This window comes from Lepisosteus platostomus, chromosome 2, assembly GCF_059453375.1.
Source record: "Lepisosteus platostomus isolate fLepPlt1 chromosome 2, fLepPlt1.hap1, whole genome shotgun sequence".
NCBI lineage: Eukaryota > Metazoa > Chordata > Actinopteri > Semionotiformes > Lepisosteidae > Lepisosteus > Lepisosteus platostomus.
In genome coordinates, this window is record NC_142612.1 from 66,332,944 (window position 1) to 66,354,576 (window position 21,633).

General features: G+C 40.0%; 2 protein-coding genes across 3 annotated transcripts in view; one reads left to right on the plus strand and one right to left on the minus strand.

The window, feature by feature from the left end:
* The first annotated feature begins 2,215 nt into the window (after positions 1-2,215).
* Positions 2,216-11,262, plus strand: msl2a (MSL complex subunit 2a). Its single transcript, XM_088613965.1, has 2 exons — positions 2,216-3,696; positions 7,342-11,262. The coding sequence occupies exons 1-2, from the start codon at positions 3,555-3,557 to the stop codon at positions 8,949-8,951; spliced, it is 1,752 nt and encodes a 583-aa protein (XP_088470091.1). The 5' UTR covers positions 2,216-3,554; the 3' UTR covers positions 8,952-11,262.
* Positions 11,263-12,087: 825 nt separating this feature from the next.
* The window catches only part of ppp2r3a (protein phosphatase 2, regulatory subunit B'', alpha), a 105,399-nt gene continuing 95,853 nt past the window's right edge, over positions 12,088-21,633 (minus strand). For both annotated transcript variants that reach the window (XM_088613983.1, XM_088613974.1), the window contains 8 exons: positions 19,644-19,730; positions 19,069-19,225; positions 18,428-18,476; positions 17,960-18,049; positions 16,751-16,926; positions 16,292-16,410; positions 15,783-15,892; positions 12,088-15,289 (listed from right to left, as the gene is read on the minus strand). In XM_088613983.1, the coding sequence (XP_088470109.1) occupies positions 15,193-15,289; positions 15,783-15,892; positions 16,292-16,410; positions 16,751-16,926; positions 17,960-18,049; positions 18,428-18,476; positions 19,069-19,225; positions 19,644-19,730 (885 nt within the window). In that variant the 3' untranslated portion in view covers positions 12,088-15,192. The remainder of the gene's footprint in view (positions 15,290-15,782; positions 15,893-16,291; positions 16,411-16,750; positions 16,927-17,959; positions 18,050-18,427; positions 18,477-19,068; positions 19,226-19,643; positions 19,731-21,633) is intronic.

Genomic DNA, 21,633 nt, shown 5'->3' on the forward strand with positions numbered 1-21,633 from the left:
GGTTAACTTTCAGTTCAGTTTATTTGTCATATGCACAAATGCAATGAAATGCTTATTTGCATGTATTCTCCGATACAAATACTTTAAGGAATCATCAAAACATAGACACAGAACAGCAGCAGCAACAAATTAAACAACATACAACTTAAAAAAAACAAACAAGTCAGACAGGCAGTGGGAGAAGAGAATTAAAAAAACAGCAATCTGAGTCAGGGGTCGGGGTAGAGTTCAGTAATCTGTTTGTGGGTAGAAACTGTCTCTGAATCTGGACGTTTGTGCCTGCTTGCTCCTTATAACGCTTACCAGAGAGAAGGGGAGAGAAAAGTGAGAAATCAGGATGATGATTGTCTACATCATACCGTCAGCATGAATATGATATACATGCTTTGGAGGCCATTCCAGAGTAACAAGCTGACCGAAATCGCCATTTCTGTAATATCTTAAGTGGTGACCAGGAGAGTAGTGGAGCGTGTTTATTCACCAGTCAAGGCCAGTTTGTTCTAACAAAAGTCAACTATGTCATAGTGAGCCAACCTTATGCTGAATTGTGAGATGTTCAAGCCAACCAAAGGGGTGGGTGACAGAAGATCTGTGATGCAGAAAGGAGTTGTTTTTTAACACAGATTTTCTTTGGTGCAGGTTGTGGTACCATTAACCTCTAAGTATTGTTCATTGAAAAAATCCTTCAGACAATTTTGTTTTTCATTCGTGCAAGCCTGTGTCAAAGACCACACAGTCCTGTGGTGCTTATCTTTTTTTCTCCTGACCTGAGACCGACAGATCAATTGTGAAACAAAATCGTCAAAGCCACTAATTGCCAATATTCACAACTGGATATTAGTCTGCTCAGGCGCTGCTCGGTCTATGTGTCAGTATTGCTAGGCTTGTGTTAATACTAGGAGGTCGTAACGGATACCACCGTTGTAATGTTTTCGTTTTGAAAGTTTGTCACACTGAAACATGTCGTCTGTCTTTGATCTGTACATTAGTTCGCAGTTTATAGGATTTTGTTTGATGATGGATGTTTAAAATCCTAGGTTTTGCCTTTCCTTTGCATCGGTATACAGTATAAGTAAATATTTCTCTCAGACCACTATGTGCACGAATCCTTGTGCCTTGTCTGTTCTTATTTGCCGCATCGTTAATCAAAAACAAAAATCCCAAATGAGGACATTTGGAAAGACGTCTGGTTTTGCAGGACAGATCCACATTGCAGTCTAATGTTTCTTCCCTGTCTGTATTTTATCAGCCGTATTTGATTTATAAGGTAATACTCGTATTGACTACAAATCCCAGGAAAAAGAATGGATCAGGCCGACAACCTGGCGGAAATAGTAACAGTATGTGCCGTCTTAGTATCCGCTTTCTACACCACTTAAACGCCCACTTTAGATATTGTTAAGGTTAGACAGTTATATACTTAAGATTACATATAATATCCAAGATTTACATTTACGTCGTCACCAGCTATATTTAAATGAAAAAAAACTTCACATTCTGAATTGTTTGGATGCCTTTTTCTCTTTTCTAGAGATTTAGATTCTAGAGAACACCTGGCAAGAAAGTAATTAAGCCTTTACTACTGAACACGATTTTTGGAAAAGATTAAGAGGCATTTTTAAATCACAGATTTAAACACTTTATTCATTAGAAATATCTTCCGTGTTTTAGCATTAACATTCAAAGATGACTAAACAAACTGTACATACGTTTACCAATGTAACATTTACGATCGGTAAAATTAATCATTGATCATTTAAAACCAAACAGTATTGGGTCCCAAGAGTTTATATAGTATTCGTGGAATACAGGGGTTTGATGATAATTACAAAAAGCAGATTGCAGGGGTAATCTAATCAATTCTATGCCCATTTGTTTCTACTACAAGGCTTTTCCACAGTACATCCATAGACCCCAGAGGTCTTCAAAGAAACCGCTCGCTGGATCCAAAAAACGAGGAAATTTAACCCCGAGTCCACTTTGTTTAAATCAGTACATTTGGGCGACGCTTCACGGCGGGTGCGTTGATCTTCTGTTGATCTACTAATTAGAAAAAATCGGAGAGCCTGACTGAAAGAAATATTAAAACATCCCTCCCGCAAAAAAAAAGGTTGCAGCCCTCCGCTGACTGCGCTGTATTTATAAAAATGTCTTACGTAACCAAGGGAACTATATTCTCGCGGGCGTTGGGGTCCGTATTCTCGCGAGATGTGAAACACAGCGCCCCCTCCTCCTTCTTATATGCGGAGAGGAAAAAAGGAGGGGAGAAACCTCCATAGCTATAGCAGACTGTTGAATTATAAATAAATATTAATATCACACCGCCAGGAACCTTTAGTTTGGGGGGGAAAAAACGGAAGCAGGAGCTAACTGGAAACCGAAGCCAACTCGCAACCAACGCAGCTCCAGCTGGCTACACGAAAGCAGTCGGGGAGGACGGAAAAGGAGGGATAAATCCAAAGAAAAGAAGAAAAAAGCGGCCTATTTTTGTTCGGATACCCCGGAGCCGCCGCTGCAGGACAGAGCCCCGCTGGAGGTACATCGCAGCAAAATCTGGCCGCCCTCGTTTTCTCGTGGGGAGAGGAGAACAGGAAGTGTGCGTGCGGACGCCTCGGCTCGCCTGCTCTCCGGGGGTAGAGAGGGGCCGGATCGGAGCGGCCTGTTTTGTTTTCGCAGCGACACCGCCATGAGCAGCCGAGGCGGACAATAAACACACATTTCGTGCTCGCCGACTTCCCTCCTCCGAGCGCCCTGAATGCATTGGGCCGGAGCCGTGCCGGGGGGAAGAGGACCTGCTGTTTTTTCCCCAGAAGCAAACGCCGAGATCAAGGAGGAGCGAGAGAGCGAAAAAGAAGCGGAGCTGGGGGTTTGGTTGGGATTTTGGTACAGCCTGCCTGTACTACAGCTCGTAATTGGAAGCCAGGCTTGACTCGACCGGGAAACAGAGCGCCGCCAGTGTTGTGTTGTTGAATAATAGCTAATAATAACCAGGAACAGCGCGGCTGCTATGGAAGACAAGTGATCCACTTTGAGGAAATAAGACAATCTGGATGTTTACCCTTCCCCTCGCCTTTTGTGGATTTTTTTAAACCATCGTCCTCTTCGATTTTGTGGATGAACCGTTTTATCTGAACATGTTAATTTGGGCGTACTTCGTGCCATGGAAGAGGGGAAAGCGCTGAACGCGTCCGGTGCCGCGCTGCTGTTGTTTTATCCACTGTTGCTGAATGCAGACTGTTTTATGCGAGGCTATTGACAGCAGAATTGGAAATCCCACCACATTCTCCCTTCCGGCGGGGGATGCGAAAGCCCTTTTTGGTTTTAAGCAGAACCCCCCAGAATTGCGCCGCGCCTGATTTTATCCACCCATGCTTCACTCCAGCCTCGCCTGCCCCTCGCCCTCTCTGGAAACTAGGGTTGAACGCGTCCTGCGCCGCTTTCACGGGAGCCTCAGCGGGCTGCGGTGACGGGGCCACCTTCCAGCGCGAACGGCGGATCTGGTTGCTTGATCATTTTTCTCCAGAGCAGGACCTATCTGGTGTTAAGTTGCTGCGATGAACCCGGTGAATGCCACCGCTCTTTACGTGTCAGCTTGTCGTTCGGTGCTGCAGTGCGATCCGCGGGACCCACAGTCCTTCGAAGAGCTTTACAAGCTTTTGCCCTTCTTCAGACAGTCCCTTTCATGCCTTGTTTGTGGTGAGATTATTATTATTTATATATATATATGTATTTCATTGCACATTGCTTTCTTTGAATGAAACAGGGAGGGAAAAAAAATAGCCGAGATGCATTCCCCCCCCACGCTCGGGCAACCTACGGAACAGCTACTGTGATCAGCTTCCCACCCCACCGGAAAGGCAGATTTCTCAGGACTTGCTAAATAACAGCTCACCGTGCTGCAGTCTAGGGCACCGGCACCAGCAGCAGCGTCTCAGCTCCGCTCAGGGCTGTCCTAGCTCACTGTGGAAAACAAAAAGGGTGGGAGGGAGGAGGGGGGTCACTGATGTAGGTTCTTGAGGTGAAAACGCGGCTCTGTTGTTGCACTTTTTATCATTTGGGAAGTTCTCTGCGGCGGCGGCCGCTGTCATCATGTGATGGAAAGTAGCTAATGAATGGGGCTGAACTGGTAACGGCGTTTGATTGATTTATTTTTTTTGTTGAAATTCGGGCTGGAAACGGAAATGGTGAAGGAACATACAGCGTGGTCCCGCCGTGAAACGTTCAGAAGCTTAGAAATAGTTGACTTTATTTTAAAAACAAAGACTGATTTAATATAGATTGATGAGGCAGGCGACTGCAAAAAAAAAAAAAACACGCGTGCGAAATGCTGTGTCGAGACGACTGCGTTATTAGTGTAATTCTGTGTTAATGCCAATAAGGATAGTAACTAGCTATAACGGATAAAGGGAAAGTTTTACATAACGCTAGAGCCTTTCTTTTAATCGCTAGTTCACTCCTATGTGGTTGAAAGTTCCCACCTTATAATATGACATTGGCTTTTTGAAAACGAAACAGTCTGGTTTCACTGTGCTATCGTTAATGCATTATTTTATGTACATTTTTATTCATTTTAATAGTATTTGTGTATCTCGGCAAAATATACTGTAATGCATTGCTTAATGTACGCAAATACAGTAACCGATAAAAGACGGCTGATTTTGTCTAGAGAGCGAGGATGTTCACCTATTGAATGAAGACGGTACTTAACGGTATATTGAATTGATAACCGGTTTATATCACATTTTCACCTTAAATCAGCTTGCCAATGCTTTCGTAAACGGCCGAAAATATATTTGTAATATGCAGACAAAGCCACAATAAATATTTGATGGTGGTTTTTTACGTTTGTATTTTAAGAACATTACAGTGCTGGTTAGAATATTACGTAACGATGCGTTGGAAGGAGTTTTAAGGTCCTAGCATCTATATAAACCCGTTTAGACGTCGAATTACATTTTTGTGTGTGATCTTTCTTATCGCGCTAATTGGGCGAATGGGATTTTCTTGATGAGTGTCCAAGTCTAAGGATGCTCCTCTTGAGGTGGGTAGAAGCGGCGACTGTCCGGATCTCTAAGGAAACGCGAATAAATCCTGCTCACCGATCGGTATCAAAGCATGAGGTCATCGGCCACGTTTCCTACCTACCGGCGTTGCTAAGGAAGCCCGCGCTCGTGCGAGCTGCGCGCAGCCCGGTCTCCTCTGTCCGTCGGTGCGCATGTCTCAGAATTCATACAGAGGCGTGTTATTAATGGATACTGCTAGTAAAATATTTATTGAGAGAGTCGCTGCGCAGTTCCGTAGTTATTTTGTTTCTGTGCAAAACCCAAACTGAGTGCTTTTCTGAATATTAATCCCTAAACTGTTTACCTCTTTATTAAGTCATGCTTAATCGTGTGTGTTGCCTGTGTATGGTAAACTACACCTATATTGTTGGTACAGATGGTTATGATGAAGTACGCTGAACTTTGGGGAAACTGGCCTTTCTGCGCAATATATAAAGTTTGCGATAAAACCGTTTTAACACTTTAAAAGTTATCACCGCGAAACGTGAGCTAAGGGTACAATTGTAGCTTTGTAATATGTTTAGGAACTGACGATTAATGGAAGGAAGCCTGCCGTACTGTCACGTACAGTCGATGGTATAATTTGGGGTGGCAGCTAGTGAATTCACTCCTAAAGTATTTAGAAATGGTAAATTTGCCGTTTAATGAAGTGTGCCTTTGTAATATCCTCAAAACAATGCTGAGGTCTGATTACTGTGTGAAGAACTACAGTTGTAGCCCTCTTGCGAGTCATTAAGAGGCATTAAATTTGTTCATGGGAAAACTGCTTTTGCAATCGTTTAACGGGTGGTTTTCAGATATTTGACTTCACATCCATCTGTGCACCTCCATGGGGCTTGGAGGAGAACACACTGCAGCCATACTGTGTACCATCAGTGGTACATTGATAAAAAGGCAAGGTGTTGTAGTAGTTACTAAGGACTTTTTTACAAGTGCGTCTTCAGATTCATCTTGCTGTTTAATGCAAAAGTCTAAACCATGAAGTACAAGTGAGCTTAACTGCTACTTAGAGGAGTCTGACCTTGTCGGTTGCTGAAGCAGTATTCTAGGAAACTGAATCTGACAGCCTTTTTTTTACAAGTCTTTAGCAGTAATGTAAACCTGTTTTCTGTAATTGCAAGAAGGTCATTGTTCCTAAGAGAATCTGTGAAGGTTGCTCAGATATGCTGTGCAATTACTGTTCATAATATTGTGTGTGCATAATCATAATTGTCTGGTCTGTGTCTTGCAATGCTGCTGTTTCAGTTATGGCTTTATTAAAGGTTTGTCAAGAAACAGCATCATTGCTTGATGTCCATTATATGAAACTAAAGACTTGAGCTATATTCTTCTACGTACAAAAATATAGTTTCCTCTGCTAATGGGGCTATATTATGTCTCTTGTAGGGTTTATACATAAATTGCTCTTTTCCAAATGTAGTAGAAAACTGAGCTAAGTGATCTTTACTAGAGCCGATCTTTCTTGATAGAGATTATTAATCATTTGTTAAATGTTTTATAAAATTGTTTTCAGAATCAGAGCCAAATATGGGCAATAAACCACAGGATTAAAACCATGTATCAACATAGTATTAAAGGATTTATAAGACAGTTATATTGATTAATTAGAAGACAGTCTGCTTCGAGTTGATTAGATAGCCTGCTTGTTGCCAAGAACTATGGTAAAAGAAACATCCAACAATTTCAATACAGTCTTAAATATTTTTAACTCATTTTGTGTTATTTCATGACTTAAATGTTTGATTGTGTTCTGAATATGTGTCATTTTATAAAATACGAAAACTAATAATCAGAAATGGAGAGCCCATCTAACACCATTCACTTTATAACAATGTAAACAGTTTTTATTGTTGGCATGAGTTTTTAAGTCCTTGTACCTCGATAAGTTGTTTTTTTTGTTCCTTATCGGGAAACATTTGCTTGTCTTTAGATAGTGTTTACATCTGTGCAGCTTTCAGTCTTTCCTAATGCATTCTTACTCTTAATAAATGAATGTAATTTGATTAAACCTAGTCCCCGATCAATATAAGGAACAAAGCCTTGCTGATGATGGAGGGCGTCTTTTGTCGAGCTATTGATCCCAAACCTCTTGGTTCAAATTTGTTGCACCAGATTCTTCCCCTACTCGCATCTTTTAAATGAAACTCTTAAAGTGGTTTTGTATAATCATATTAAAGTATTTTATTTCAGTTAATATGCAATTTAAAATACTAAAGCAATGTCAGATGTTCAATTGCTCCTTAATTAATGCAAGTTTGTTTATTATTTTATCTTCTAGGGAACTTGCTACAAGATCCCATAGCTCCAACCAACTCTTCTTGCCAGCACTATGTTTGCAAAGCCTGTAAAGGCAAAAAGATGATGATGAAGCCCTCTTGCAGTTGGTGTAAGGACTATGAACAATTTGAAGAAAACAAGCAACTTTGCATACTCGTGGACTGCTATAAGAAGCTCTGTGAGTATATCGTGGAGTCCCCTCTGGCTCATCAAATTGCCAGTGCTGTTGGAGGCTCCCCTGACGTTTTGGCGATGTTGAAGGAGGGGCTGTCGTTAAGTGAAGGCGAGCAGGGAGAATCTCAAGTTTCTTTGTCACTGAATTTGTCACATTCCCCGACGCCTTCCACCTCTGAACACCACGACGCCACGCAGCTGGAGGCCTCCTCGGATCTTCAGAACCGGGCCGCGGATGCGAAGGTCAGCCAGGCTGGCATGAACGGGCTGCACGATTGCAATGGGCTTACAGTGGATGAGTTGGCAGCCAGCCTCCCTTCCCCGGAAAGTGCATCCGCTACCATCGATGTGTGTAGTAGTGGGGAAGAGCTAAAAGCCGAAAGCTTTGCTGATGAGCTGCCTGTCTGTGAGGCCTCAGAAGAACTATGCACTGACGGCATTGATATATGTAGCTTCAGCGAGGAGATAAAACACAGCAGCGGCCCCTTGCTTTTAAGTGTGGAGGAGGTGCTCCGGAGCCTTGAGCCAGACCCTGTCACGGAGGACTGCGCAGATCCCTTACATTCAAACCTGGAGACGTCAGGTAACCTCAACGGACCCTTCAGTGACTCCAGACTACCCTCGCTTCCTCTGGATTCGGGTGTCTTTGTTCCCTGTCACCCCCAGCCTTCCTCTGGGATCTCCTGCTCAGCAGCCACACCCAAAGCCGCCCGACTGAACCGAAAACGATCTCGTTCCGAGAGTGACAGCGAGAAGATCCAGCCCTTGCCCATTTCCAGCATCATCCGGGGTCCGCCCTTGGCCGCAGCAGCGCCTGTGACGGTTAAACGGGAGCCCAAGGTACCAGTGCAGCCAGTGGCTACTGTGCCAAATGGGGGAACACCCAAGGTCAGCAAAACAGTGCTGGTGTCCAGCAAGAGCATTAAGAAAAATCCTGACCATGGGGCCAAGAAAGCGTATTCCAAGGCCAAACAAGGGGTTACCAAGACCAAGGACAAAACGAAAGACCGACTCCCAACTAACAATGTCATGCCGGGGAGTCCCACCAAAGTTGTGTACAAGAAGCCCCAGGAAAAGAAGGGCTGCAAATGTGGCCGGGCCACCCAAAATCCAAGTGTTCTTACGTGCCGCGGCCAACGGTGTCCATGCTATTCCAACCGCAAAGCCTGCTTGGACTGCATTTGCAGGGGCTGCCAGAACTCCTACATGGCCAACGGTGAGAAAAAGCTAGAGGCCTTCGCTGTACCAGAGAAGGCCTTGGAGCAGACCCGGCTCACCCTGGGCATCAACGTCACCAGTATCGCGGTGCGGAATGCAAGCACAAGCACCAGCGTCCTCAACGTCACAGCGGGCTCCCCCGTCACCTCGTTCCTCGCTGCCAGTCCTCACGAGGACAAAAGCTTTGATGAGACTCTAGAGATGAGGTTTGACTGTTGAGCTGTGTTGAGGTGCTGCTCCTTTCCGTTAGTTTTTATAGGGAAGGAGGAGTTAGGGAGGAGTCACTACAATACTAAGGCAGCTATGGTTCTGTTCTAGTTCAGATTAAACATTATTGCCAAAGCTCCTGCCTATAAATCCCTTGTATCACATGTGCTGTCTTACACACTGCTGCAGTTCTGAATGAGGAGAGTATTGTTACTGTAAGTTTAGTCCTGCTACAAGTGATTTATACGTCATGATCTTTGGCAAGAGAAACTTGACCTCATTGTTGCGGGTCATGCTCTGTGCATAATCAAATACAAGGTTCAGGTAATGAGAAATGTAAAAGAAATGGTACCTGCAGTGTAAGTACATGGGTTGTATTTATAATCTTTTGTATACAAACTTAATTCCATTAAGAAACATTTTATGATATATTTTATAAGTTACATTAACAACATTTGCAGTATTTATTGGATGTCATCTAACATAGAGTACTGTCTATTTAGGGCATCGTCAGGATACCATTTCTACAAATGCAAGGTGGTGAAATGCAGTATGTACAGTTTGTCTAAATTATGTTGCTGTCCTGTTTGTGCTAGTTTCTGCTGTCTCAAAAGTCTTTTTTCCCCTTGGGGCATTTTTTTTTTAATTGTAACATAACTGTAACATATTTCGTCAAAAATGAAAGAAAATGAAATACTGTCAATGTTGATTTTATTCTTCCCTCTTCCCACTCCTGAATGTAAAATGTGTTTTATGTAGTAGCGCGCACAGCCTTGGTAACCTCCCTAAGTGATGTGCACAGTCACTCCCCTTGTGGGTTCAGCAGTCAAGAGATGAGCGGTGTCTTAAATGCTATATTCTGCGGGCACAGATGTAGTCTCTGCCATTTAGATAGGTGGGCTTCTGCCTTACCTGCACTTCATGTCGGCAGGGACTTGGGTATAAGCACTTATGTGAATAACAGGCCAAATAACAGCAACTATTTGGCAGACCACAGCAATATTTCTGGAGAACAGTAGATGCTCCCCTAAAGCATGTATGCATACACGACATTCACAGTAATGCTCACTTTTACATAATGTGACTTATATATTTGCATACATACAGTACTATAAAACAGAGGCTACCTTTTATTTTGATTGATTTAATCAGGCAGGACATCACCATATAGAAGTGTCAGGGTAGTATTTTCTTTGAATTGGTGGAGGGTGGAAGTTGTCAATGTTAGTAATGTCCAAAAATACACTGCTTAATTTCTGCATTCGGAATCAATGACGTTATTTCAGTGTCTGTAACATGAGGGCACTGAGAGGGCAGGTTTTCAGAATTACTTCATAAAAGCAAATAGTTTCTAGATGATCTTCAGTTCCGTTCTATTTTGCTTTTAGTGCGCAAGTAAGTAAAGGTTGTTTATTAAGTCCGTAGTTCTATCATTTCTTTTTTTCAACTCGTATATCCTCTCAAAAAGCATTTCATATTTCCGTTTGGACAACATCCTAACAGTATAGAACCTGTTTGATTTCGCACACAGCATGCACGATGACAGTTGTTCACCCAGTGTACAGAATAAAGAATGTGCAGGTATTCTCTGACAGATAATATGGCACCCTCTGTTTTGTAGTTTTACCTGGTGTCATTTTCCTGTGAATGTGGTCAGGTAGTGTTTTTGAAGCCATAGGAGAAAACAATGTGATTTGTGTCCAGTCTGTACTTTTTTTTCTGTTTTGATTTGCAAGAAAAGTTGGAAAAAAAACTATTTTTGATAATGAGTAAACGGTGGAAAATGCCATGTAGTTTTGTGTTTTTTTGTCACCTTGCACATCTGATTTTAATTCCCTCCTCCCAATACCTCAGCCATTTTTTGTTTTTCTTTTTAAGCTGTTTTGCATTTGTAATGTGATTTATGTATTTTGACCAAAAAGAAAGTGAGGGAAAAAACAAACAGCCCCAGTCACCAGCACTGAGTTGGTGCTTGAGAATTACTCTTGTGTTTACGGCTCCACTGTGGTATTAGAAAACTGGTGTAAACAGAACAGTTACATTTCATCAGAGTTTTTTAATGCTATTGTTAGGGCTCTAAACTGACCAAAATATATAAAGAGTGCTACACTGTTAGACCAGGTAATGTAGTGGTCAGTGAAATTAGAAAATAGTTGCTTTCTTTTCATTTGCAAACTTTTGGTTATTGATTAGAGCCCTGATTACAGTTTTGTTGTTGATAGATCAAGTTGCTGGAAACAAGTTTCCCTGTTATTGCTGGTATATTCACTGCCACATTTTAAAATATGTAATGCAATGATCAATAAATGATAGTTTTCTACTACTATGTTGTAGATATGTTTAGAAACAGGTTCTTATGTTGTCTGCACTGATCTGTTTTGAAATAACACAATATTAGTCTTTTGACATTCAATTCAATGGTGTTCAGGTATACAGTATTTACATGGACTTAAAATTACACATTTTAGTCAACCAAAGACGTTTGCAGAGTAATTTTTTTTTAATTCATAATGTGGTACAACATGGAACCTCTAGTGGTAAGTAAAAAGAAATACATCTCCTAAATTTACTACTTGAACAATTCAAAATTATTCAGTTGAGATTCAGAAATGAAAATACTATATATCAAATATAGGGACATGCATAGTTATAAGTGTTAGTGTTCCATGACCTCAATATTTAAGCATTTTACTGTTTTTTTTAGAAATCCTGAACACATCTTTGAGCATGATGTGGGGGGAAAAATAATGTATATTTTTTTAAGGGTGGTGTACAAAATCTATATATTATTTTATATACCACCCTTAAAAAAAAAAAAAGCCCTCAATCGTGTATTGCCATGAAACTTGTGCAGTTTAATGAAACTGCTCAATCTCCTAAATGTGGAATTTGGAATATAATCACTAAAAGCAAACGCCTTAGCCCATTTTATTAAAGGTGGTATTTACACATCACATCTTAAAAAGAAAAGACTATTTGCTGTATAGTTGGATGTTTTTTTTCTAATTAGTATTAGTATTCATAATGCAAAAATCTATTTTTAGTTTTAAAATGCTAAAAGATATTTAAACCAGAAAACTTACTTAACACAATTCTAATGGATATGTATATAGTATCATATTTTACTGCTATGTAAACAAAATAGGAATTTACAACTTTAAAAACTGCTTTATTTAATTCCAGAATTACAGAAAAGAAAAAAAAAGCCATGCTAACACAAACACTGTCTCACAGTAACACTTCAAGGTGGGATACTGTTTGATTTATCTCCAGCAAAATACATATGCTAGAAAACGTGGAAAAAACATTTTCAAACTCAATAATACAAAGTGACACAGGTTTGTTGCTTATGCAGTTGTGTTAAAGCTGAAGCAGCTGCCTCTTTATAAATGTTCTGATTTGCATAGAGCTAAAAAATAATTGTACAAGCAGCATATTGTCGACGTTCATCTTGTGTTTTGATTTAGTCATTTGGTTCATGTTTGTTCAAATCGTCCTAATAAGTTAACCAGTACAGCAGTTTTATTGCTTGGAAAGCCATAGTACTAAAAAAAGTGCTATTTTATACATCAAAATCCATTTAAAAAATCTAGTTGATTGTCCTCAAAATGTGAATTCAGACATTTTCATTTAAATTTCATCTCTGAAGCTTGATGCGCATTTTATCACTGGCAGTAAAAGAGAAATTATTTTAAAAAACTGCCACTCAGTGGCGTAACCAATTGCACAGAAATATGATCTGTACTGACTATAGAAAATTGTCCTATTGCAAGAGTAAAGTTGTAGTATAGATACAGCAACACGTGGCACATATTACAACATAAGCAGCAACTCCACACTTTTTGCAATACATTTTACTCATAAAAAAGTTTACAATGGAACACACGGAGACTAGCTTGCTCGGTAACATGATACTTGACAAAGGGAAACTAGAACGTATGTGTATGTTATTAATTTTTAAAAATGTAATGTACAAGAGTTATAGTTATAAGCAAAACGGCTTCACAGATCTGTAGTTTGATACTGTAGAATCAAATACCACAAAGACAGTTGAATAATTTGGTTCTGGTAAACCTGTGAAGTGTAAATTTGTGATTTTAGTGAATGTTAATGTATTATGATGCTGATAACCAATGATAAAGGCAGAAAAGATTATAAGCATTCATCCCTAAATTAAGGCAATGACAAAGTATAGTACAATAACTGCCAAGTCTCTGTAACTTGCTATAAACTTGATTTGCACATTGTTGACTTAATAATGCAGGTAAATTCTAAAACTAGAATTTGCAGGTAAAATAAGAATAAGGTGTCAAACTGCATGATGAAATTGTATCACGATACAGTTATAAAATTAAAAAAACTCCTACACTTCAGTAACATTTACACAACACAGATGTGGCCTTAATGATGCATAGCATGATGACGAAGAGAGCACCATTAATGCAAAAAAATAAAAGTTACCCACAATACATACAAGAGTACCTTTAAATATAACATTTTTATTTACAATTTTTTCAAGGTTTAATAAATATTATAATTTCTATATTTTACTTTATTTGACTATATCTGGAGTCTCTAACTCCATTCTTAAGGCCACAATCCTGAAGTTTTTCTAGGTCTCTTTAAAACGTGAACTTCTCAAGAACTGGGGAAATGGTTAATTGGCTCATTAAGATTTACTGTAATGGGACCAATTGAACCCTTCTTCAAAGGTCTGTTGATGATTTAAAGAGACCTATAAAATTGCTGGGTTGTGTCCCTCAGGGACCAGGACTGGGGACCCCCTATCTCTTACTGACAATCTTGATTATTTTGCTCAATGATGATGCCTTAAATACACTACCCACAGGCATTTTTAAATGTTTGGAGGCAACATTTCTTGTTTTTCTGAACTGGTAGCAAAGCCTTCTTCATACAAACACATCCAATGCCTAATGTTGATTTTAGATCAGTACCATTTGCTATCCGCAAGTATAAAACATCCCCAGGATATATCAATATATATAATATTCACAGTCAGAATGATTAAGTACAGTTTGAACTGCACTGTTCTCCAGCAAAAGACTGATGCTAGCAATTTACTTTGCCCTGATGTCATAAACACAGTAATATATCTCGTCTCACGTTTCTTATTCAATTTTTCAGCCACAATTTTTTATTAAACAAAAAGTGTATCATGGTCTTGGAAAAAGATCCCTCAATCCCTGTCTTGAGGTTTAAAAGAAAACAGCAGTAAAATTTATAATCCAAAAGCTTTTAAAGTGGAAATTATTTTTCTAGGTTTACTGAAAACATGATTTAGCTTATCTTTCCGCTTCCAATATAAGATTTGTATTTAAATTATGAACAAGTATCCAATATGAACATATTCAACACATGAATCTCTGAAAATAGTGACAGAAACGTAAACTCTGTGACTACACAGTAAGAAAAGCTGGCAGTGTGGGAATAAGCTTTTTTGTAAGGAATATATCCTGGTTTAAAAAAATAAAGATGAGCAAGGACACATATCACTTACAGACATCCAAGCCCTATGTGAAGACAATTCAAACACAAAAGAACTGACTGGGTAGTGCATATTGACTACACACTGGAAATGTTTAGCACCAGACCTGTCTACAAATTTCCCATGGCAATATCCAATTTACTATAACTTTTGACCACAAGGTGGTGTTAAACGTCAAAGAAGAAACCAGTTGTTCATGTACAAAATTGTGAGACAACCTCCTAAGCTATGATGTAATTCCTTGTGTATTTCACATCTTATATGTCCTGCATGTGAAAATCTCCAAGTCTCCTCCACTAAACTGCAGCAACCCTTATGCCCTTTTAGACCTCAAGGTGTAGACCTGTCTGCCATCTGCCTTAATTGATAAAACCTCTGTTGTAAAATACAGTCCAAAGCCTTTTATTGTGTGGTCATGTCTGAAGTCATGACAGAAGATTAGCTGTAGAAACCATTAAAGGAGTTCATGGTGAATGACACACTTATGGTCTAACAAAGAATAGAAACTGACTAGATCTACAAATTAAGACATAATTGCACAAAACAAAAAGCCATTTGGTTTAGACACAGCTCTATTGCACACACACAAAGTCTTTTTGACATAGAAAAAAACATAATTCCCTTCCAAAGGAACAAAGAAAACTGCTTGAAAATACTAAAACAGGATGTTTTCCCTTCTTGAGGCTGGCTGGACAACGGTCAGTTTCAGTGGGCGTTTCTAATTGGCTTCAGTGCTACTCTTACTGTTCAGGCCGATAGGTCAGAAATGACAAGTTTGTCCATCTTGTTTCCAATTTCTGGTGGGACGGTAAGCTCATCAGATTCATAATCATCCTCAAAAGAGCTATAAAGATTAAACAAACAAGAAAGAATTACTTCTACACACATTTCAAAACTGTTGGGGCTAGTATTTTTATTTCACAAATATTGCAGTTTTTTTTATAATTCCATGGATGTTTAAATTGTTATAAATTATGTTTAAGTTGCTGTAAATGCAACATTTTCCGAGCTGACACAGGAGGGAACCTTCAGTGAAAAGACAGATGGATACCTGTGCGTGCCCAGTTTGCTTTGGTTAAGGGATTCTCTGGAATTCTACCTACCAGCAGATGAACAGGCTACTTTGTTGCTTTTTGAAATGACAGATCCAGCTAGTTTTATGTATGATCAGGCTGCACTGTGTATTTTCTTCCTGTGCTCCTACCATACTGTATATTTATGTGCAGTGACCAGTTTGCCTGACCCCAGAGAGGTCTGTCTTGATGGCTACAAAAGAAAAATCTTGAAGTGAATTAGTCCAGGACAGACAAAATGTCTTCGGCGAACTGTGTGTTTACCCTTCCTGCAGCTGCTCGTTTGCCGACTCTTCTGCTACCAGGATCTCATATTCTTCAGCTGCATACTTATCCCAGTCTGAGGGCTCTGGACCTCCTTCACTGTCAGCATCCTAAAACACAGAGAGATTGGCCTTAGCTCTTTTTTTCTGTCATAGCTAAGCCACCCAGTATGCTTTAGACCTCGGATCCAGTTCAGTCTTTCAATCTTGGTGATGTTTTCAGGGGGAAAAAAAAAGTTGGGGAGAGACAGTGTTCTCTATCAGACTCGCTGTTGTGTGGAACCTTCAACTGCTGGCCTCACTTCTGTTACACAAAATACACAATACATTTACACAATGCACAGTGGGGGTTTATATTTCACTTCAAGGATGAAGGTGTTTACACACTCAACAAGTTAATGACCCACAGCGGTCAAATATTGCACATTATCTTCTACTTGTTCACATAATTGTAAGTGTCACGAGCTTTTGGTTACTGACAGCAAGTAACAAACCCAAGGCTCATCTCACCTTTTGCACTGCAAAGGGATCTCTCTGCTCGTGGTCCAGGTACTTCTCCAGGTTAAAGAAGGTGTCATAGAATATATGTGCCATTCTGCAACGCTTCAGGTCATGAAGGGTTATCCTACCTACAAGAACAATCCGTAACAACGGTAAGAAAGACAGAGTAAAATCTACAAGCACAACACTGAGACATAAAATGTACTGTAGTTTGACAGGGAACGAAGGGCCTTTCCCATCCCAATCACTCAGAGGCACCCCAAGTAATTCCTCAGGAGTGATATCAAGGGAGAAATAAGAGCAAATTTACAATAAGCTGGCAAGAAACAGCAAAGAATAATCCTCAGGACCACATTTAAATGAATGTAAAAAAACCCCAAGATAATTACTTCTTACACCATAACTTCTTTTCATGTCTGGAAGTGAAAGGGGAAACTGGAAAGGAGCCGGAGCACAAGATTCCTTTACCTTGTTGCTCCGGCTTGACTAAGTCGAGCATCTGACAGAGCAGGTCGTGGAAGGGCAGCGGCTCGATGCCCATGCCCTCCATTCTCTCGCACTGCTCCTCGTAGAAATGCTCCAGTTCATACATGGACAGCACTCCGTCTCCATCCAGGTCCATGCACCGGAACCAGTACTCCACACTGCAAGCACAGACCCGCTCTCAAACACAGAGGCATGAAATGCAAAGTCTTGAAGTACAGAACGCTATATCCCACAGAGGTGACATAAAAGGTGCAGGGAAGCACAGTCAAGTTAAAGCCGGATACGTTCCTGTGATAAAGACTAGAATGTTCAGTAGCGTCATTTTCTTTTAATAAGGACGTTTTACAGCACTTTAAAACTATTTTCTCATTTTTAATCTTTTGTTTTCGGTGTTACAAAGGCTCAGAAGTGAAGACTGGTGCCACTTTAAAAGAGACGCAGAGGAGAACAGCCTGACAAAATGAAACACAGTAACTGTAGATGCCCACTGCAAAATGACTTAAGTTAAAAAAAAAATGGAGGGAAGAGTTAGGAAATATGAAAAGGAATGTAGATAAGTGCTTGTGCTACAAATTCAGTTAAATTTGATATTTTACTTCTGCATAACTACCTTCCAAGGCTTTTTAAAGTATTAACATATTAGCATTACATCAACTTGGAATTAAAAGGACTGGGAAAGAATGAAGAATGAGTTCCAAACATTTCAGTTTTGTTCAGCCTCCATTCCCTAGGTGTTAAAAACTATGTTGTTATGTCCTATTATACACTAATTTCTACTTCATTATAAGATGACAAAAATCAAAGCATTTGTTGCATAGTTCTTTTAAAGTTGTTTACTGTTACTCAAGGAATTTGAGGTTTTTCCTATCCATGGCAGGTGGCATGGTGGTGCAGTGGTGAGCATTGTTGCCTCAGAGAACTGGGGCCCTGGATTCAATTCTAAACCTGGGGTGCTATCTGGCCGGAGTTGGTTTGTCATCTGTATGTTCGTTTGAGTACAGCGGACTGGCGCACTTTGCAAGGTGTACTGTGGCTTGACAGAATAGGCTTTGGCCTCCCTTTGACCCTTAATTGGAAGTAGTGATTAGAAAATGGATGGATATCTACTGCCCAGAAATGTGCTCTAGAGTGACAGTGTGGTGGCAAGATGTGTTTTAAGTCTGTTGCTTTTACACTGTATGCTGGAGTTACCTTGTGGGATTTTTCTTATCCTCTTCAGAGATGAGGAACCACACAAAGTCTGCGTAACTCATTCTGCCTTCCTTCTGCACTGAGTTTCCCCTATGATGAAAAAGAACGACTCAGACAACAGCACCCTAGATAAAATAAATCAGTGAAAGGCATGCCTGTTGAAACAGCTAAAGACAGCCCCTCTACAAAACATGTTCCACTTTCACACATGCATTTACTATAATTTACACCTGTACTATTATTCCAATCCTTGTCCTTGTTTATGATGGGTATGTTGTAGCTGAAACAGAGCTATGAAAACAGACAATAATGTGTAACCAGCAACAATACATTTTATATTGCCTTTTAAATGTGCCAAAACCCTTTTTACATTTTTTCTTCTTAGCACAGAAAAATATCAGGAAAGAACTGTAATTAAGCAACCACATAAAAGAAAGTTATTTTCCTTGAGCTGACTCTCGACTGTACCTTGTGACTGCTCCAGAGAATATTCGTTCTATTATTCTGTTTGAAGAAGCTGCCAGAAAAGGAAAATGAAATCAAAAGGTGCATAATTTCAGGTGTTTATGAGTATCCATTACAACAGCAAAGCTCACTTTTGGCTAAGGTTATGAAGTATTTCCAAGGTAAACAGTATAGAATTCAATTAAACCTTGAGAGGTTCTCAAGGGTGTATATACCACATACAATGATCCTCTTGTTTTTACAGTAATTCACTTACAAAGCATTTGAGATACACACTTAGAAGCATTTACAACTTCACAGGTACTTTAAGTGAGACGCTGCAAAACAGTTTAAAGAATAATTTCCACAGGGTAATTCTCTTTATGAGGTGGTTTCTTGTTAATTTGACATTTTACAACTCAGTCTAGGTCCTAGGAAGAATTGTTTGCATCCCTCAAGGAAATCAAGTGTGTAGCACAAGCGTACTATGCATGTAATTTAATTTTAGCCAGTAATATCCATCAGTGACACAAAATAACATTGTAGGGATTATATCTATATCTCAACAGCTTCTCTTTGTGGTGTCACATTAAAGCTTATCATTGTATCGGCAAGTATAAAGAAATGCGACGACAATCACTCTGGTCGATGATTTCTCCACTCACCATGGTCATTATATCGGGCCAGGTCCTTCTGGTCAATGAACAGGTCATGGTCAGTGTCCAGTTCCCAGAATTTACAGTAAATCACATAAAAGTGCTCATACGAAAAATAATCTGTGATCTGGTTGATATCATCTTCTTCCTCCAACAGCGCTAGAGTCTGAGGCAAAGCAGACAGCATGTTAATCTTATTATCCTCTAATGGAGAGATCCTGAAGTGCTGCAAATGAATCAGCACTGGTTTCAGTACGAAATTAAGCATTGCTGAAAATTGAGATTTTCAGAGGTGTGGAGTTCACAGAAAAAAGAATGTTCGTGGCAATTTGACATCTTCTTTTTCTAGTTCATGCTAATGGTTTGGAAAACACTATTATCTGAGCAAGCCAATAGATGTTTGTTCTTATTTTCAATGTTTTTAATTTGACCTTGTTCACAGAGGTAGAATGCATAAAATGTAGATATTTTAAGGCACTGTTTTCAATTTTAACCAATTGTTTCTGACATAGCCTCATTCAGCTTTCATGAATTTAGACTTGGACAACTGCAGGCTTGAAATGTAGGGAAGTCGATGAGCATACTTGCAGGAAGTTGCTTCTTCGTAGCTCTGTCATGGTGATTCTTCCTGACCAGGATCGGTTGACTGTGTAGAATATCCTCTGAATCACCTGGATGAACAGGGCACCACAAAAACGGAAGAGTCAGACTGACACCCACAGAGACACACAGGCAACAGAAACGCATGCTGCAGTTTAAATAGAGACAGAATGACAACCTGCTCCCAGCCATGAGTACAATCTCTACGTTACACACCACATACTTTACTCATGGCACTGATGTGGCACCTCAAACTCTAACAAACAACACAATTTTAATGATTTTTAATCCCATTTTCACATCCATTCTATCGTTAGTAAAAAAACAAGATGCGTGTGCAGCGTTCTATCTCCGCTGTGCAGTGTGACAGTCCGCTTTTTTGGGGACGTTCAGCCCACTGAGTTTAATATAAACACAGATCAATGTTTAGTTGTCTTCTCTCTTATAGCAAATATCCTATCTTTTTTTCCTTAAAGTCTTTAAATCCTGTTACAAAAATGCTACTGCACAAGAAAAAAAAAGTTATTACTACTTATTCATTTGTACCTATTTTATTTCCTTCCGAGAAACTTAAAACACCTGCATTACGTGGTAAGATCCCACTGTATTCAAAATGATTTGCCTCTGCTGTAACCTTAAATTCTTTTTTATAAAGGGATAAACGTTTCCCACACACTGACGGCAAATTATTTTAAGAGTACAAGTGAGAACCAGGCAGCTCCAATTTCTTCTCTAGAGAGAAGAGATGTGAAGAGATGTGAGATGGTCCACCTAGTATTAAAAATGTCAAGGTGTATTAGCACGAGCCATTTCAGGGGCTGGGTTTCATATTGGACTGAAGAGTGCAGACTTGATAAAGCTCCATTTCCTGGTAGCCCATAAGTCCTGCTCTGAGGATTGACGAGCCTGACTTCAATGTCCAGAGGAAGCGCCTAAATATGGACAACTCCAGGGCTGCCATCCTCATCTGTCAGTGCCATCATTCTTTCCATGATGTCATGGCCCTTGTTACTGCTATCCTGGAGACTGTCACAGCCCACACTGTGTGTTTTCTAGAGGTTATTTCACTCAGGTAGGGCAGTGCTGACCTTTCACAGAAAACTGTGACAGCAGGACAGGGTTTTAACTTGGAATTCTAAGCACTGTACTCCTCTTTGGCAGCAGGCACTGAAACAGATACTTGCCAAAAATGTCTGGCACATGAATACGTTTAGAAGCATAAGGTGTTGTTTTTAACGATGGTGTCTCAGACATTGGGAGACAAATTCTCTCATTGTACAGATGAGGAATCAATCTCGATTTAATTTCTTGTGTACAGACCTTGTGTACATTCATATAGTAATGGTCTCATTAGTAAAACAATAAATCTTGTTTCATCCCTCTTTAATAAAGTTAGGAGATTATAACTGTAAAAATAAATACTGTGGATATTACGCAAAACAGAACTTCAGTAATATAAGAAATGTATTGTTCCTGAGACACAGTATTATGTTTTTAAAATGTGAATCATCTTAAAATATAGTACTGTATTTGCACTCAATTTGAAATCTACAATTGTTTTAAGACTCAGCACTTCACAGGTGATTGACTCCCATTTTGGAGAGAGTGAGACACACCTGCTCACCTGGCAGAGCCCTGTTATCATGGGGCACTGCACACTCCACAGTACCTGACAGTAGAGGCCGCTCTGATTGGAGGAGAGGGGAATCTTTCGCAGACATCACTGCATGCCTGATTTGGCTGTCACATATGTTGGCAAGAAAGCCAAGAGATCCCAGGAAAACTAATCCCGCCCTGCACCTGTGAAAGGTTGCCAGTGGTGCACCATTTCCTTGGGATTCTCAGTACCTTGTGACATGACCCAGGCTTGAACTAGCTGCGACTATATCAGCAACCTCAACCTGAAATCTGTGCAAGTACATGTACCTGTAACCTGTCAAACCACTTGGGAACCGCCAGAACCTGTAACACTGG